The sequence below is a fragment of the Moschus berezovskii genome, chromosome 24 (assembly GCF_049115385.1).
Source record: "Moschus berezovskii isolate FMDL1 chromosome 24, NW_MosBer_1.0, whole genome shotgun sequence".
Taxonomy (NCBI): Eukaryota; Metazoa; Chordata; class Mammalia; order Artiodactyla; family Moschidae; genus Moschus; species Moschus berezovskii.
In genome coordinates this window covers 16,718,765-16,737,254 of record NC_142483.1, presented here as the reverse complement: position 1 = coordinate 16,737,254, position 18,490 = coordinate 16,718,765, and the positions used below count along the sequence as shown (strand labels likewise).

The 18,490-nt window shown below is 37.6% G+C and overlaps 1 protein-coding gene across 1 annotated transcript in view; it reads left to right on the top strand.

The window, feature by feature from the left end:
- The window catches only part of DNAH12 (dynein axonemal heavy chain 12), a 182,956-nt gene that overhangs the window by 139,064 nt on the left and 25,402 nt on the right, over positions 1-18,490 (top strand). Inside the window, exons 56-60 of the mRNA XM_088831634.1 lie at positions 5,009-5,223; positions 5,935-6,127; positions 7,911-8,103; positions 14,132-14,304; positions 15,752-15,892. Of these exons, the coding sequence (XP_088687760.1) occupies positions 5,009-5,223; positions 5,935-6,127; positions 7,911-8,103; positions 14,132-14,304; positions 15,752-15,892 (915 nt within the window). The remainder of the gene's footprint in view (positions 1-5,008; positions 5,224-5,934; positions 6,128-7,910; positions 8,104-14,131; positions 14,305-15,751; positions 15,893-18,490) is intronic.

Genomic DNA, 18,490 nt, shown 5'->3' with positions numbered 1-18,490 from the left:
CATCACTTTAAATATGTCTTGCCATTCCCTCCTGGCCTGAAGAGTTTCTATTGAAAGATCGGCTGTTATCCTTATGGGAATCCCCTTGTGTGTTATTTGCTGTTTTTCCCTTGCTGCTTTTAATATTTGTTCTTTGTGTTTGGTCTTTGTTAATTTGATTAATATGTGTCTTGGAGTATTTCGCCTTGGGTTTATCCTGTTGGGGACTCTCTGGGTTTCTTGGACTTGGGTGATTATTTCTTTCCCCATTTTAGGGAAGTTTTCAACTATTATCTCCTCAAGTATTCTTTCATGGTCTTTCTTTTTGTCTTCTTCTTGTGGGACTCCTATGATTCGAATGTTGGGGCGTTTAACATTGTCCCAGAGGTCTCTAATATTGTTCTCATTTCTTTTAATTCGTTTTTCTTTTTTCCTCTCTGTTTCATTTATTTCTACAATTCTATCTTCTAGCTCACTTATCCTGTCTTCTGCCTCTGTTATTCTACTGTTTGTTCCCTCCAGAGTGTTTCTGATCTCATCTATTGCATTATTCATTGTATATTGACTCTTTTTTATTTCCTCTAAGTCCTTCTTACACCTTTCTTCCATCTTCTCAATCCTTTTCTCCAGGTTGTTTATCTGTAACTCCATTTTGCTTTCAAGATTTTGAATCATTTTCACCACCAAAGTTCGAAATTCTTTATCAGGTAGATTCCCTATATCTTCCTCTTTTGTTTGTGTTGGTGGGCATTTATCTTGTTCCTTTACTTGCTGGGTATTTCTCTGCCTCTTCATCTTGCTTATAATGCTTTGCTTGGGGTGGCCTTTCCCTCTTCTGGCCGTTTGTGGAGATCTCTTTATTATGTAGTTTCCTCTCTGTGTGTGGGGTTGGACAGGTGACTTGTCAAAGTTCCCTGGTTATGGAAGCTTGTGTCGGTGTTCTGGTGGGTGCAGCTGGATTTGTTCTCTCTGGAGTGCAATGAAGTGTCCAGTAATGAGTTATGAGATGTCAGTGGGTTTGGAGTGACTTTGGGCAGCCTGTATATTGAAGCTCAGGGCTAGTTTCCTGTGTTACTGGAGAATTTGCGTGGTATGTCTTGCTCTGGAACTTGTTGACCCTTGGGTGGTGCTTGGTTTTAGTGTAGATATGGAGACATTTGATAAGCTCCTATCAATTAATGTTCCCTGGAGTCAGGAGTTCTCTGGTGTTCTCAGGATTCGGCCTTAAGCCTCTTGCCTCTGGTTTTTGGTCTTATTCTTGGAGTAGCCTCTAGACGTCTCTATCTGTCATTTCCAAGGTGGTTCCCTCTCTTTTAGCTTCTGTTTGCTGGTCTCTTCAGTGTCTAATTTCTGCCCTGATACTAGGGGGTGGGTGGACACTTTTTAAGGCTTAGTTGTTCAGTCCTGTCCTGGGAAGGGAGGAACGCTGCAGTCGAATATCTCTGGCGTCTGTGGGGAGTGCTCGCAGCGTCTCGGCCACACTGGGTTTGCCCCCGCTCACAGCACGTATGCTGTCCCAGTCTATACTGCACAGGCTCTAGGTTGCTCTGCCGGTAACTGTCTGAGGCCGGCGCCGGGTTGTATGCACTTCCCAGGTCTGAGCGGCTCGAGTTCAGGTTCTCAGGTACTCCACAAAGGCGCAAACTTGGTTGGGCCTGCGTTTTGTGCCTTCCCCGGTCCGAGCAGTTCAGGGGACCAGGTGTTTGGCGAGCGTGGTCTCTGTGACTTATCGCCTCCCCAGTCCCCGCCACTCAGTTTTCTGGGTGTACAACCGGCGCACCTTCTCAGGGGGATATTGACCAGCCCGAACCCAAGAAGTCCTGAATAGCAACAAGCCTGTCTGCAGTTTGTATCAGACGCCTTTCTGGGGCCGCGGTTGCCCCCTCCGGCTCTGGGTGACCTCCCTGCCTGTCTCGGCGGGGGATGGGGGATGGGCCAGCCGCAGCCGGCTCACTCTGCTCAGTCCTTTATTCTGTGAGCGGGGCTGGCCGAGTCGTAGGTTAGAGCTTTCCGCCTTTTCGTGGGGAAGCTATCCCACAGTCTGCTTTGCTCTCCCCAGTTCTCTCAAATTGTTCTCGCGGCATTCAAGCCCAGTCCTCTCTCTAAGCAGTTCAGCCGGCTCTTCCCTGCCCAGCCCCCGCTTGCTAATGGCGTCTGCAGGCATCTGCGCTGCTTCTCCGCTGGGAGTTACCGTTTGGCGGGTAATCTGTGGGTTTTTAAAAAATCTTAAAAAAAAAAAGAGGGTTATGTGGCCCTCTGAGCTTCCAAGGCTCGCCACAGATTCGCCAGTGAGAGTGTTTCCTGGTATTTGGAAAGTTCTCTCTTTTTAAAGCCTCCCTTCCCGGGACGGAGCTCCGTCCTTACTTCTTTTGTCTCGCTTTTTATCTTTTATGTTTTTTCCTACCTCCTTTCGAAGACAATGGGCTGCTTTTCTGGGTGCCTGACGTCCTCTGCCAGCATTCAGAGGTTGTTTTGTGGACTTTACTCCGCGTTCAAATGTTCTTTTGATGAATTTGTGGGGGAGAGAGTGGTCTCGCCGTCCTATTCCTCCGCCATCTTGTTCCTTCTCCACTTTTCTTTTTAACCACAATGAAAATACTTACTGTTTCTGCTTTATTATTGTTTACTGATACAACACTGGCTACTTAACAGCAAAGCTATGTTTTCCCCAAAATTACTAGCTGTTAGAAGCATAAATCAATAATGATTTTTAGACCGCCCTGCTTTTGAATCTCAAACATAGATGAGTATTACTCTCATACCTACAGTCAGGTACACATGGGATACAAAACCCTGCATGGCCTTATTTTTCGGATAGACACAACAACTCAGTTTTCCAATTGTAATACTCACATGAAATAGTATTAAGTAGGAGTTGGATTTCTTTTAGAAAAACAAGATCTCTAATTATTGCATTACTGAGAACATTGATTGATTTAGGTATTACCAAGATAAGCATTCAGTCAGTTCAGTTCAGTTGCTCAGTCATGTCCAACTCTTTGCGACCCCATGCAGCACACCAGGCCTCCCTGTCCATCACCAACTCCTGGAGTCCACTCAAACTCATGTCCATTGAGTTGAACATAAGCATTAGAAAAACTTAATTTACAGAAATTATTACTTTTTGTAGGAGAATGAACAAATACCATATTTTTTCCAATAGTAAAGTTATATCAATGTATAACACAAATCACTACAATATTGTAAAGTAATTAGCCTAATGGCTGTGGTACATATACACAATGGAGTATTACTCAGCCATTAAAAAGAACACATTTGAATTAGTTCTAATGAGGTGGATGAAACTGGAACCCATTATACAGAGTGAAATAAGCCAGAAAGAAAAACTCCAGTACAGTATACTAACACATATATATGGAATTTAGAAAGACAGTAATGATAACCCTGTATATGAGACAACTAATCTTCAAATGTATAGGCATAAAGTTGTTTCTATTATTTATATTCTTAATGCTTCTATGAATAATTCCCATTTTGAATATTGTTTATTTGCAAGATTTTTCTTGTTGATTATTGTTACCTGATGTTTCCCTTTTTAGAGAAGCTTTTTAAGGCAGCTTTGACTCTGTTGAGCCTCTCAATTTTATTTTTATTGCATTAATACCTGGTATGTATTCAGTGCTTTCTTTTCTTTATGATTATTCTGTTTATCTTGCTAACTTCTTAAACTGGCTGTATACTTGTAGACTCATTGCTTTTCCTTTTTATGTAAATTCTACTACATTTAAGGCCTCAGTGGATAATGTTTTCCATATCCCATAGGTTTTAAGACTTTGTATGTTTGTTATCTTTCTGTAATGATGTTGTTTTTAAATGCCATGTACTCAGTGAGTGATATAAACACATTGTAAATAAAAAATAATTAAAAAAAATAAAGGCAACTCTGAATAATAAATAAATAATAAATAAATAAATAAATAATAAAATTTTAAAAATGGAGGGGAAAAAATTTCCCTTTAAACAGGACTTTGAAAGGTACTAAAGCATCTAGTCTAACTACTAGCAACTTTTAAACAATTGTGTGCAAAATAACTTTCTCATTTCCAGAACACTTTTCATCTGTTTGCTGTGATAGCAAAGTAAATTTTAACTGGTATCTGGACTTCTTGTGTTTTCAATAGGATTTCAGCACAGTTTGAGTGGAGAAAGAAAACTACCATACAACTGTTGTTGAATTGTTTTGTCTCTTAGAAAGGAAAGAAAATAAAAGAACAGAGTTATCTGGGATTAGTTGATTAAAGAACTTATTTTTAGGCTAAGGGAAAGGGGATTTTTATCCCTAGAAATTGTTGAAATAGAAGAATGTATGGGAAAGCCAAAGTAACATGAAGTGAAAATTCCCCTTTCTGTGTTAATATTAATATTTAAAAAAATAATTTAATGCATTGTACTGAATACAAAAGGAACCCAGGACAGTCAGTATCATCACTGAGGAAGAGGAAAGCACCTCATATTTTGATTCTCTGAAACTATGAATTGTATGTTCTTGAACACAAAATCTTTTACCATACTTACATAGAAAAATTTTCCTAAATAGATCTCAAATATATACTAGACTAAACTTGGAAACTTAGTTTATGGTTCTACTCATAACCTAAGGAAATCCTTTATAGGTCAGTAGATCTTTTATTTTACATTCTTATCAGATACATAGGATTATTTTTCATATTATGTTAACAGATGATATGTGTTATAATTACTATGAAGACCATGTGTTAAACTGGAAAGAGCATAGCTTACACATTCATAAGATCCTACTTCTGATATTAAACTAGTTTCTTAACCTTAAAACCTTGGGCAAAGTACTTAATTTCTTCATTTCAAAAATAAATGAGAATGAAACTCCTTTTTCCTTTTCCTCACAGAACTTTTGTGAAGATTTATCCTGATAATGTATGTGAAACATTTTATACAGAATGATGGTGATGTTTATTATTTAAATTATATAATTTTAGATAAATCTGAACATCTACTTAGTCCCCTCATAGTTTTTCTTATTATATTTTAGGCCTTTAATGATTGACCCCCAGGGTCAAGCCAATAAGTGGATCAAAAACTCTGAGAAAGAAAATCAGCTTAGTGTTATTAAGCTATCAGATGCAGACTATATGAGAACACTGGAAAACTGTATTCAATTTGGAACTCCACTTCTATTAGAAAATGTTGGTGAAGAACTGGATCCATCATTGGAACCTTTACTACTTAGACAAACTTTTAAACAAGGTAGAATTCAATTGATATTAGTTGCTAGAACTGAAAGATGATTGGATTATCTTTGAGGGAAGAAAACTACTACATAATTTTAATAATCTTAATAATGCAGAACTTCTGTATCATTGTTCTGCATGAAAGGAAATTTGAACAAGTATCAGATAGTCTAAAATAAATACCTCGCCTTCCTTTGATTGCCTTAGTCACTGTTATTTAGATTGTTGTTTGGTAGAGAACACACAGAAGTTGAATCCAGCCTGAAATTCCTTTATCTTATGACCAAGGACCACACAAAGTCCATTACGATGAATAGTAATGGTTAATGTGGACCAGAGTTGACCTTAGGTAAACATTGTCCACCTTGTTTATCTTTCTGCTTATAAAATGTTTTCCTCTGTCAAACTCTAGTACTTTAAGAGCTTTAGTCATATATAAATAATTTTGGAACCATTATTGAAAATTAATAGAGGAAGTAAGATCGAAAGGAATCTTAATTTAGAAGGCTCCATGACAACCAGAAAAAATATCTTATATTACCCCAGAATTAATGATTCATGCGATATAATTGCTTACTTGCCTCTGTGTCTGTGACTTTTGCAACACTTGTATTCTATTTGAAATTACTTTATGACGTTTTACTTATAACCTCGGATGGATTTTAACAAAAGGGGAAGGGCTATGTAACTTTGGCTTATTTATTATGCATTTTTCTCTGAAATACAGGTGGCATTGATTGCATCAGACTTGGTGAGGTCATTATTGAGTATTCCTTTGATTTCAAGTTTTATATCACTACAAAGTTGAGAAATCCACATTATATGCCAGAGCTGGCTACAAAGGTATCTTTGCTCAATTTCATGATAACTCCAGAAGGACTTGAAGATCAATTACTTGGTATTGTTGTTGCAAAGGAGAGGTATGTATTTTCTTAGATACTTTCCGATAGTCTAGAAAAGAATATTTGTAGGCCATAAAGTTGGCTTGAGGCTCAACATTCAGAAAACTAAGATCATGGCATCTGGTCCCATCACTTCATGGCAAATAGATGGGAACACAGTGGAAACAGTGACAGACTATTTTGGGGGGCTCCAAAATCACTGCGGATGTTAACTGCAGTCATGAAATTAAAAGATGCTTACTCCTTGGAAGAAAAGTTATGACCAACCTAGACAGCATATTAAAAAGCAGAGACATTAGTTTGCCAACAAAGGTCTGTCTAGTCAAAGCTATGGTTTTTCCAGTAGTCATGTATGGATGTGAAAGTTGGACTATAAAGAAAGCTGAGCGCAGAAGAATTGATGCTTTTGAACTGTGGTACTGGAGAAGACTCTTGAGAGTCCCTAGGACAGCAAGGAGATCCAACCTGTCCATCCTAAAGGAAATCAGTCCTGAATATTCATTGGAAGGACTGATGTTGAAACTGAAACTCCAATACTTTGGCCACCTGATGGGAAGAACTGACTCCTTGGAAAAGCCCTGATGCTGGGAAAAATTGAAGGCAGGAGGAGAAGGGGATGACAGAGGATGAGTCTGAGTAAACTCTGAGAGTTGGCGATGGACAGGGAGGCCTGGTGTGCTGCAATCCATGGGGTCGCAAAGAGTTGGATACGACTGAGCGACTGAACTGAACTGAACTGCTTTTGTTATGTGATTATTCTGAATCCTTGTCTAAATTTTATTGTTGTTCCATTGTTAAGTTGTGTCCCATTCTTCAAAAGTTAATACATGAATGGATATCCATATATATGAAAAAAAGATTGAGAATGAATACACCAGAATATTAATAGTGATACTCCTTAAGGGTGGTAAGATTATGGGTAACTCATTATTTTCTTTATGTATTTTTCCATTACTAATATGTGTTATTTTTTTTAATGAGAAAAAATATTATGATCCCTGGAAGGGCTACTAAAGAATTACTAGTAAAGAATTGCTTCCTGGGATTTCCCTTAAAGTGGCTAAGACTGTAAGCTCCCAATGCAGGCCCATCTTTTATTCCTGGTCAGGGAACTAGATCCCACATGCCGCAACTAAGACCTAGCAAAGTAAAAATCTTTGAAGGAAATCTTTGACTCAGCTTGAAGCTTAATATAACACTCTCAAGTAGTCAATTAAATGAAATCAAATTATAAGTGAAAATATGTACCATAAGGTACTTTTATCCCACTTGCATAATATCTAAGACAGAACTATGTCATAACATATTCTGTAACATGAATTATGTTATTTGAAGTTTCATACCATCTTTGTTAAGGTATTAAATGCCAGTTCTGTCTTTTACTTTGAGCAAGTTGTATGATGAGTCATCTTTTCTGTGTCTGCTATTGTAGAAGAGGTGATTAAAATGAGACTGAATATGATTAAGCCAAGGAATAGAAGTTTCATATTCTGAGTGTCTTTTCCAGCTCTTATTCTCACACAATGAGCTAAGCCATATGGATAAACTTAACATATTTTTAGACTTAACATAGTATATATTATTGCTGCATTTTACATATTTATAATTAATGCTTTTTTTGCTTGAATTTCTCAAATTATCATTTTCATGGAAATATTTTTTCCTTAAGATAAAGAGGTTAATCATCTTAATTTGTGTTCTGTGTCTACAAAATTGTTATATTTAAATGCCTACAAAATTGTGATGTCTAATATTTAGATAAAATACTATACATTTAGATCAAATGTTTTTATCTTTTTAGACCAGAGTTAGAAGAGGAACGAAATGCTCTTATTCTTCAGTCTGCAGCTAATAAGAAACAGCTGAAAGATATAGAGAAAAAAATTTTAGAAACATTATCATCTTCAGAAGGAAACATTTTAGAAGATGAAAGTGCGATTAAAATCTTAGACTCTGCTAAATTGATGTCCAACGAGATAACCAAGAAACAACAGGTAAAAAAAGAATCCTAGGAATTTTTTTGATTCTTTGGAGTCCAGTTTGCTCCCACTTCCTAAGTAAAGTGCTGTAGTAGGCTTATGGGAAGAGGAAAATAATTCGTAAAATACCACAGCATATAAACTAGTTTTAAACTCATAAGAGAATCTCTCTTACTGTTGAATCATTCAAAACCTGTGTCATCTATGTGGTGCCTATAAATAGAAGAAATAAATTTGGAGTGAAAAAAAGTTTTAGTACAATTTTTGTTGTTCCATAGACAGGGTAAGCAAGTCAGGTTCATTCAAGTTTTGATTGACTCCTCAACTAAAACTTCAGTTTGGGAACTTGGCTTGCTTCTTCTGTTCCTGGTTGGAACTTAAGATGTATGAGGTCATTGCTGGTTAATTGGACAGTAAGTGGTTCTAGGAGCTGATGAGGATGCTCTTCTGGTGCTGCCTCGTCATCTGTCTGAGCGGGGTGGGGATGAGAGTTGGGAGTGGCCGGTGGGGGAAGGAAGACGCACACGATAGCACACTTGGTGCAAGTTAATCCAGCACAGCCAAGCGGTGTTTTTATATTGTCTTAAAAAATATAATCCTAGTGTTACAGGTTAAAGGGGCCTTAGCTATTAGTCATTTTAGCATTTCATAGTTGAGAAAAGTAGGGCCCCCAAAAAGTAGTTAAGCCCCAAGTTTACACAATGAAATGATAATACAGACTGACTTCAGTAGGCTTACTTTAATGATTTTCAGACCCTTCTATCCTCTTTGGCCCACCCAATGAACTAAACATATCTTTAGTATTGGGGTAATAAAAAATAAAAAGAATCCTAAGTAGAAGTTTCACTAATTGCTTGGCATCCTTCTGTTTGCACCCTACCTCACTTGCCCCAGTTTTGGGGTAGAGGACTTCCCTTTGAGATGGGTTTAGTTTTATGTGAATGTCATGGAAATGACTCTCTTTGGGTGTACTGTTTTGTTTTGTGCTTGTGTTTTTCATTTCAAGAGAGCCCAAAAGAGTAGTGTCTTAGAGTAGCCTCTCATCTGGGGACCATGGCTGAGATATTCGATAATGTCTACCTTCCCAATTACTGTCTATTAGAACAGAACCCATTCCTCACTTTCCTCTCACCATATGTTTTTTCAAAGGGAAAGAAAAGACAGGAAGCATTTATCAGCTTATTTTCTATTAGGCTCAAAGAAGAAAGTAGATATCAATATTTACTTGTTCAAATACTTTATCTTACAAAGAGAAATGTAATCATGTCTTTTTGACTGGGTCTTGTTGCTCTTTACAAACATAATTTAGAAAGCACTATATATTTTGATTCAAAACTTGCTCTGTATCTGGCCATGACTTCTATTCCACCCACTCCGTTCCGTTCCGTTCTGTCGCTCAGTCGTGTCCGACTCTATGCGACCCCATGGACTGTAGCCTACCAGGCTTCTCCGTCCATGGGATTCTCCAGGCAAGAATACTGGAGTGGGTTACCGTTTCCTTCTCCAGGGGATCTTCCCGACCCAGGGGTCGAACCCGGGTCTCCCGCATTGGAGGCAGACGCTTTAACTTCTGAGCCACCAGGGAAGCCCACCCACTCAACGTCAGAAAACGCATCTTCACAGCAAGTCTTTGCACATAGTCTAAAACCCACCTTTCCTTTTTATACCAGACCATAAGATTAAACAAACACAAGTGAAACTTTAAGGATTTGTTCTATAGGTTTCAGAGGTTTCCTCCCACAAAAGTCATCATGACTGAAATATAGTCTGGTGGATTCTAGGAAAGTATAATATGTATAAATATAAAATAAATAAATATTACTATATAAATATATAATATGTATACATATCAGAAAATTTTTACAAATAATAAATTCTCCTCTTAGTGAATTTCACACTTCAGTTTTTTAACATCATATGCTCACAATGTTTATTTGTTAGAAAATAACAAATTGTTTGATTTTAGGTTGTTAATGATAATAAAAAATCTGTATGTGTTCATACTAAGGGTTCAAGTATATGTAAATGTAATGCTATTTATAGATATACTATAGAACAAGTCTTGGAACCTGAGTTAAATTATTATTTACTCTTTAAAAATAATACCAATATTTGCTAAATGTTTTGCTTACTGTTACTGTTAATGGTAAATGGTTCAGTTCAGTTAAGTTCGGTAGCTCAGTCATGTCTGACTTTTTGCCACCCCATAGACTGCAGCATGCCAGGCCTCCCTGTCCATCACCAACTCCCAGAGTTTACTCAAACTCATGTCCATTGAGTCGGAGATGCCATCCAGCCATCTCATCCTCTGACGTCCCCTTCTCTTCCCACCTTCAATCTTTCCCAGCATCAAGGTCTTTTCCAGAGAGTCAGTTCCTCACATCAGGTGGCCCCAAAGTATTGGAGTTTTAGCTTCAGCATCAGTCCTTCCAATGAATATTCAGGACTGACTTCCTTTAGGATGGACAGGTTGCATCTCCTTGCAGTCCAAGGTACCCTTAAGAGTCTTCTCCAACACCACAGTTCAAAAGCATCAATTCTTCAGTGCTCAGCTTCGTTTATAGTCCAGCTCTCACATCCATACATGACTACTGGAAAAACCATAGGTTTGACTAGACAGACCTTTGTTGGCGAAGTAATGTCTCTGCTTTCTAATATGCTGTCTAGGTTGGTCATAACTTTTCTTCCAAGGAGCAAGCGTCTTTTAATTTCATGGCTGCAGTGATTTTGGAGCCCAAGAAAATAAAGTCTGTCACAGTTTCCATTGTTTCCCCATCTATTTGCCATGACGTGATGGGACTGAATGCCATGATCTTTGTTGTTTAAATGTTGAGTTTTCAGTTCAGTTCAGTTCAGTCGCTCAGTTGTGTCTGACTCTTTGCAACCCCACGAGCTGCAGCACGCCAGGCCTCCCTGTCCAACACAAACTCCCGGAGCCTACGCAAACTCATGTCCATAGAGTCAGTGATGCCATCCAACCATCTCATCCTCTGTCGTCCCCTTTTCCTCCTACCCTCAATCTTTCCCCCATCAGGGTCTTTTCAAATGAGTCAGCTCATTTGAGTTTTAAGCCAGCTTTTCACTCTCCTCTTCCACTTTCATCAAGAGGCTCTTCAGTTCCTCTTCACTTTCTGCCATAAGGGTGGTGTCATCTGCATATCTGAGGTTATTGATATTTCTCCTGGAAACCTTGATTCCAGCTTGTGCTTCATCCAGTCCCGCATTTCACATGATGTACTCTGCATATAAGTTAAATAAGCCAGGGTGACAATATACAACCTTGACATACTCCTTTTCCCTGTTTGGAACTAGCCTGTTGTTCCATGTCCAGTTCTAACTGTTGCTTCCTGACCTGCATACAGTTTTCTCAACAGGCAGGTCAGGCAGTCTGGTATTCCCATCTCTTTAGGAATTTTCTGCATTTGTTGTGATCCACACAATCAAAGGCTTTGGCATAGTCAGGTACATGTTTTTCTGGAACTCTCTTGCTTTTTTGATGATCCAACGGATGTTGGCATTTTGATCTCTGGTTCCTTTGTCTTTTCTAAATCCAGCTTGAGCATCAAGTTCTTAATTCACATGCTGTTGAAGTCTGGTGTGGAGAATTTTGAGCATTACTTTGCTAGTGTGTGAGATAAGTGCAATTGTGCAGGACTTTGAACATTGTTTGGCATGGCCTTTCTTTGGGATTGGAATGAAAACCTACCTTTTCTGATCCTGTGATCACTGCTGAGTTTTCCAAATTCGCTGGCATATTGAGTGCAACACTTTAACAGTATCATCTTTCAGGACTTGAAATAGCTTACCTGGAATTCCATCACCTCCACTAGCTTTGTTTGTAGTGATGCTTTCTAAAGTCCACTTGACTTCAGACTCCTAGATGACTGGCTCTAGGTGAGTGATCACACCATCGTGATTATCTGGATCATGAAGTTATTTTTTGTATAGTTTTTGCCACCTCTTCTTAGTATCTTCTGCTTCTGTTAGGTCCATCCCATTTCTGTCCTTTATTGTGCCCATCTTTGTGTGAAATGTTCCTTTGGTATGTCTGATTTTCTTGAAGAGATCTCTAGTCTTTCCCATTCTATTTTTTTCCTCTATTTCTTTGCACTGATCACTGAAAAGTAATCATTTCTTTGCATTGATCACTGCAGTGATAAATAGTACTTAGCTGAAAAATTAAGGGTTAAATAACAGGAGATTTAAATGAGAATACTAAGATCATGCTTTCTTTTGTAAAGATGTCACTCATTTCCATTGTTGATAACTTTGTTTTACTTATGGTCAAGATGGAGCTTCAAAACTTACTTTTAATTGTAGTTATACTATAATTTGGGGGAAAGTTTGCTTGTAAGGAACACAAACCCACTCAAATTGGGGGTGTTTTATTTTCCCAAGTGTAGGAAGTAATGTAGGCCTCGAGAATGAAGGGGAAGTATTCCATTTCTATGCTCTTTGTCTCTCCTTTTCTCTAAGGTTGTGTGGTCCTCATACATGCTTCTTTCTGCTCCATCTGGAGACCAAGTTCTTTTCTGTAAAACTTCTGTACTGTTACTTTGTACTTTTATCTTGCACATAGAAACCAACTCTAATTCCATTACCTTTTAGCTCTAAAGCTGAGCACCACCTGATTTCAGTTTTTGATGCTCCTGAAGATCTAATTCTCTGGAGGGATAATGTATTAGCTTATACTGGGTCTGGTTCTGTCCCTGCCACCTGATTGAATCAGCTGAAAACAGGATCACTCAGTGTAAATGTGGCTACATAGGCAACTTGTTCAGCAGAGTTTGTGGACAGCATGTCCAAAGAAGGGAGAGTGGGTTGGAAAAGTGCTCTATGCGTTTTTCCTATAGAATATCAGCCTATCATACTGAGTTTCATTGGAATGACTGTTGTCTTGAAGAAATTTTTTTTTTCTTTTGGAGGTTGAATATCTATCTATACCCCTATTAGAAAAAAGTTAAAATTATGAGAATCTCCCTGAAAAAAAAAAAAAGATGTTCTTAATGTAACAAGAACAACAAATAAACAGCCAAGAAATACTTCCAAATTCCTGCTTTGCTAGACTTTGTGCTGGGTTCTGGTAACATCTTGGTGCCTTAAACCATACACACTTTCTCTCTCTCTCCTCCCTCTGTCTTGGACCTATTAAAATAAAAGAGGGTATTCAGGCACTCAGTCGTGTTGGACTCTTTGCAACCACATAGACTGTAGCACACCATGCTTCCCTGTCCTTCCCTATCTCCCTGAGTTTGCTCAAACTCATGTCCATTGAGTTGGTGATGCCATTCAACCATCTCATTCTCTGTCACCCTCTTCTTCTCCCATCCTCAATCTTTCACAGCATCAGGGTCTTTTCTAATGAGTTGGCTCTTCGCATCAGATGGCCTAAGCACTGGTGCTTCAGCTTCAGCACCAGTCCTTCCAGTGATTCAGGGTTGATTTCCTTTAGGATTGACAGAGTCGATCTCCTAGCTGTCCAAGGGACTCTCAAGAATCTTCTCCGGCACCACAGTTTGAAAGCATCAGTTCTTTGGCACTCACCCTTCTCTACGGTCCCCTTCTCCCACCCATATGTGATTACTAGAAAAATCACAGCTTTGACTATACGGAACTCTGTTGGCAAAGTGATGCCTCTGCTCTTTAGTATGTTGTCTAGGTTTGAAAGAGGGTGAGTGACAATAGTAGATACATGTCAGGTTAAGGTGAAGAATAAGCAAAGATCGACAGCTTTGCCTTCCTCAAAGAAGAGAGAATTGATGGGTAGTTACACCTTTGATCTGTAAAGATATTTTTCTTTCTTTTACCCTCCTTCTTTCCGCTCTATCTTCATTCTCTTCCCTTTCTCCCTAGTTCCTTACTTCCTTTCTTTCCCTTTCTTTCTTTATAGATGTTCGCATAGTAAAGCCCTTTCATGTAGTTCATGCCCCTATAATTTTGTCATTAACTTAGGGGATATTTTTAATATCAATGTGATTGTATGAAATATATATAATTAAAACACATCTCCTATTTCTTCATCTTGATTTTTCTCTTCTTCCAGATTGCAGAAAAAACAGAACTCAAAATAGCAGAGTCTCGAGAAGGTTATAGACCTATTGCTAAACATTCATCAGTGTTATTCTTCAGCATTGCAGACCTGGCTAACATCGATCCCATGTATCAGTACTCTCTCATCTGGTTTGTGAACCTTTATATCAACTCTATTCATGACAGGTAAACATTCTCTAGCGTCATTCATTCTCCCTAGGTTGTATTTTCACCATCCTTTCTATTTAAGATATATAACTTTTCTTATTATTTGTATAATACAGATTCATTATGGATCATTCCGAAATATGGGAAAGTGAAGGAATGAAGGAAGGATGGGAAGGAAAGGAGGAAGAAAGGGAGGAAGGGAGGTGGAAGGAAGGAAAGAAAGAAGGAGAAAGCAAGCAAGCAGACCTCTCTTCTATTCTAAGTTTTATTTCACTCCTACTCAAGATTTAAGCATAGAGAGGGTTAGCTTTAGTCCTTTCCCCGCCTTTCTTTTAAATATTTTGCTAAGGCAATAACCTATCTTTGCTAGCAACTCTAGTTTATCTTCCTCTAGCTTTGAGGTCCCTAAGAAGTTTCAGCTCCAGATATCTAATCATTTGCTAGATGTTTTCACTTTAACCAATTAATGAATGTGCACAGATCTTGGAATTAGACTGGAGTAAGGGATTAAATTTCAGTTCTGCCACATAATAGCTACATGAATATAGGCAAGACAGTTAACTTACTGTAATTGCCTCAATTTTCCTTATCTGTAAAATAGGGATAATAATAGTACCTACCTTTAAGAGTTCTTTTGAGAATTAAAAGATAATATTTGTAAAGTATTTTTAACAATGTCTGGTATTAAGTAACTTGTTAAGTAGAAAAAAAATATGATTTGAGCTTAGCGTATGTGTTCTACATGGGCTGTTGGTAGAACAGTCATTCCTGAGTGATTGAAATCTCTAAGCTTTCCCATCTGGGATTTGGAATTTGAATTAACTCACCCTACATGATTGAGGATATTCAAGCTGAAGAATTGACATAAATGTCAATAGCAAGTCAATGAGGATGTGAAGTCATCAGAACCCTCATGTAATATAGTGCATCAACTTTGGAAACATTTTTAGAAGTGTATATATCCGAATTACTGTGCTATACATCAACTATACTTCAGTTAGAAAAACAATAATGTTGCAGTAAACATAGGGGTACACATATCTTTTGAGTTTGTGTTTTCTGGAGTTTTTTAGGGGTAAATACTCAGAAATGGAATTGCTGGATTGTATGGTAGTTTTATTTTTAATTTTTTTGAGAAACTTCTGTACTATTTTTCATAATGGCTGTACCAATTTACATTTCCACCAATAGTGCATGCGGATTCCCGTCCAACGATAACATCTTCTAAAGCTATAGTACAGTATCACAACCAGAAAATTTACATTGGCACAATACAGAGAGCTTATTCAGATTTCACCATTTTTTAATATGCACTCATGTGTATGTATGTGTGTGTGTGTATGTAATTTCATGTTTTTAACAGTGGTTATTTTGGTAAAATAAAACTTGTATGTTAATTCATGTGTAACTTATTTTTTCTTGGTTTTACTTGACTCAATATATTTTCCTTTTTTTAACCTTTCAGTAACAAATCCAAAATTTTGGAAAAGCGCCTAAGATATTTAAATGACCACTTTACATACAACTTATATTGTAATGTATGCCGATCACTATTCGAGAAGGACAAGCTATTGTTTTCCTTTTTATTGTGTGCCAATCTTCTTTTGTAAGTTACTTGCTTTTTCTTCATTTTAAAAACCTACCTGGAAAACCTAATCAGTGGCTTCTCACAGAAGGATATCATGGTTTTTAACTGTTTTTTTGTCATAAATTTAATTGTTAGTCTCTCTCTAGTAGTGTTGGTGTTTTTACGTGTGGATTTTAAAATTTGTGTTACGAGAGCTCAAAAAATGTTCAACAGTCTAGTAAATTCCTGCAAAGCGAAAATCTGTGTTAACTACCATTCATATCAAGAAATAGTTTTTTTCAGGGAATTCCCTGGCATTCCAGTGGTTAGGACTTGGCACTTTCACTGCTGGGCCTGGTCAGAGAACCAAGATACCACCGTGTTGTGTCTGGCATGGCCAAAAGAAAAAAAAATAGGGTTTTTAGATTGACTTCTTTCACTTAATATGCATTTAAGGTTCTCTGTGTCTTTTCATGGAGAAGGCAATGGCAAGCCACTCCAGTACTCTTGCCTAGAAAATTCCATGGATGGGGGAGCCTGGTAGGCTACAGTCCCTGGGGTCGCTAAGAGTCGGACACGACTGAGCGACTTCACTTTCCCTTTACACTTTCATGCATTGGAGAAGGAAATGGCAACCCACTCCAGTGTTCTTGCCTGGAGAATCCCAGGGACAGGGGAGCCTGGTGGGCTTCCGTCTATGGGGTCACACAGAGTAGGACATGACTGAAGTGACTTAGCAGCAGCAGCAGTGTCTTTTCATGGCTTGATGATTCATTTCTTTTTAGCACTGAGTAACATTTCATTGTCTGCATATACTGCAGTTTATCTGTTCACCTACTGAAGGACATCTTGGTTGCTTACAAGTTTTGAAAAGTATGAATAAAACTGCTGGAACCATTTGTGTGCAGGTTTTTGGATACGTGTATGTTTTAGCTTATTTAGTTAAATACTAAGTGTGATTGCTGGATTGTGAATAAGCGTATTTTTTAAAATTATTTTTTAATTGTAGGATAATTATTTTACAGAATTTTATTGTTTTCTGTCAAACATCAGTATGAATCAGTGATAGGTATACATATGTCCCCCACTTCTCGTACCTCCCTCCCATCTCTCTCCCCATCCCAGCCCTCTAGGTTGATACAGAGCCCCTGTTTAAGTTCCGTGAGTGTGGAGAAAGTAACGTGGAAATTTACATTGCCATATGTAAAATAGATAGCTGATGGGATTAGCAGAATAAAGTGCTGGAGGAGCAATTTACTTTCTCACTTATGGGACCATTAAATTATTAAAAGATTTTCCTTCTTGATTCATATTTTCTCTGTGAAAATTACTTTGAAAATGGGTCCTAAGTGGAAGTTTAAACCCATTTTACATAAAAGGTCCCAGAAGAGACCCAACAAGCATATAGTGTACATCTTATAATCCATTGCGTTCTATCAGCAGTGAATGAGATTTCCTGTTGCTTCATAACCTTGCTAGCATTTGGTCTTGTCAGTGTTCTGGATTTCACCATTCTAATAGATGTGGAGTGTTGTCTTGTTTTAATTGTCAGTTCACTAATGATATATGGGAATGACGTTTGGTTATTTGCTATCTTTATACCTTTTTGGTGAGGTGTCTGTAAGGGCTTTTGTCCATTTATTAATCGGTTTGATTATTCATTTTTTATTGTTGAGTTGGATAACAGTCCTTTATCAGATACATCTTTGGGAAGTATTTTCTCCCAGCGTGTGGCTTGCTTTCTCATTCTTTTGACAGAGCACATGTTGTAAAGTTTAATGAAGTCTGTCTTATCAATTCTTTCTTTCATGGATCATGCCTTTTGTATTGTATCTAGAAAGTTATTGCCACACCTAAAGCCTCCTAGATTTTTCCCTATGTTCTAGAATTTCATAGATTTGCATTTTACATTTAGGTCAATGATCCATTTCAAATAAATTTTTGTGAAGGGTGTGTATATATCTGTATCTAAATATCTATCTATATAATTTGTATATGTTTTTCTTATTTTCCTTTCTTACACAAAGGGAATACACTGTTAATGTTCTTTTGCACCTTTTTCTATTAATATAAGTGGAAGTTACTCAATAGAGATACCGTTTTGTTTTTTCAGCTTTATTAGATATAATTGACATATCATGCCATCTCCCCATTGTAAGAATACAGTTAGATGATTTTTTTGTACACTTATACAATTGTGCAACCATCACCAAAATCCAGTTTTAGGATACTTCTATCATTCCCAGAAGTTTCCTTTGGGGCAATTTAGTCAATTCTTGCTCCTACTACCAGCCCCAGTAACACTCATCTGCTTTCTGTCTCCATAGTTATTCCTACTCCAGAAATTTTATGAATGAGACATTAGATGGCCCAGAATATGATCTATCTTTGTAAATGTTCTATGTGCTCTTGAAAAGACTCTGTAATTTTGCTGTTCTTGGGTGAAATGTTCTAAAAAAGTCCAGAAGGTTAAGATGGTCCATATATCTTCTATATTTGTATTGCTTTTCTATTTGTTCAATTATTGAGAGAGATTTGGAATCTCTGCAGAGATTTCTCCTGCAGTTCCATCAATACTACTTTGTGTTTTGACATTTTGTTACTAGATATGTAAATGAGTAGGACTGTTATGTTCAT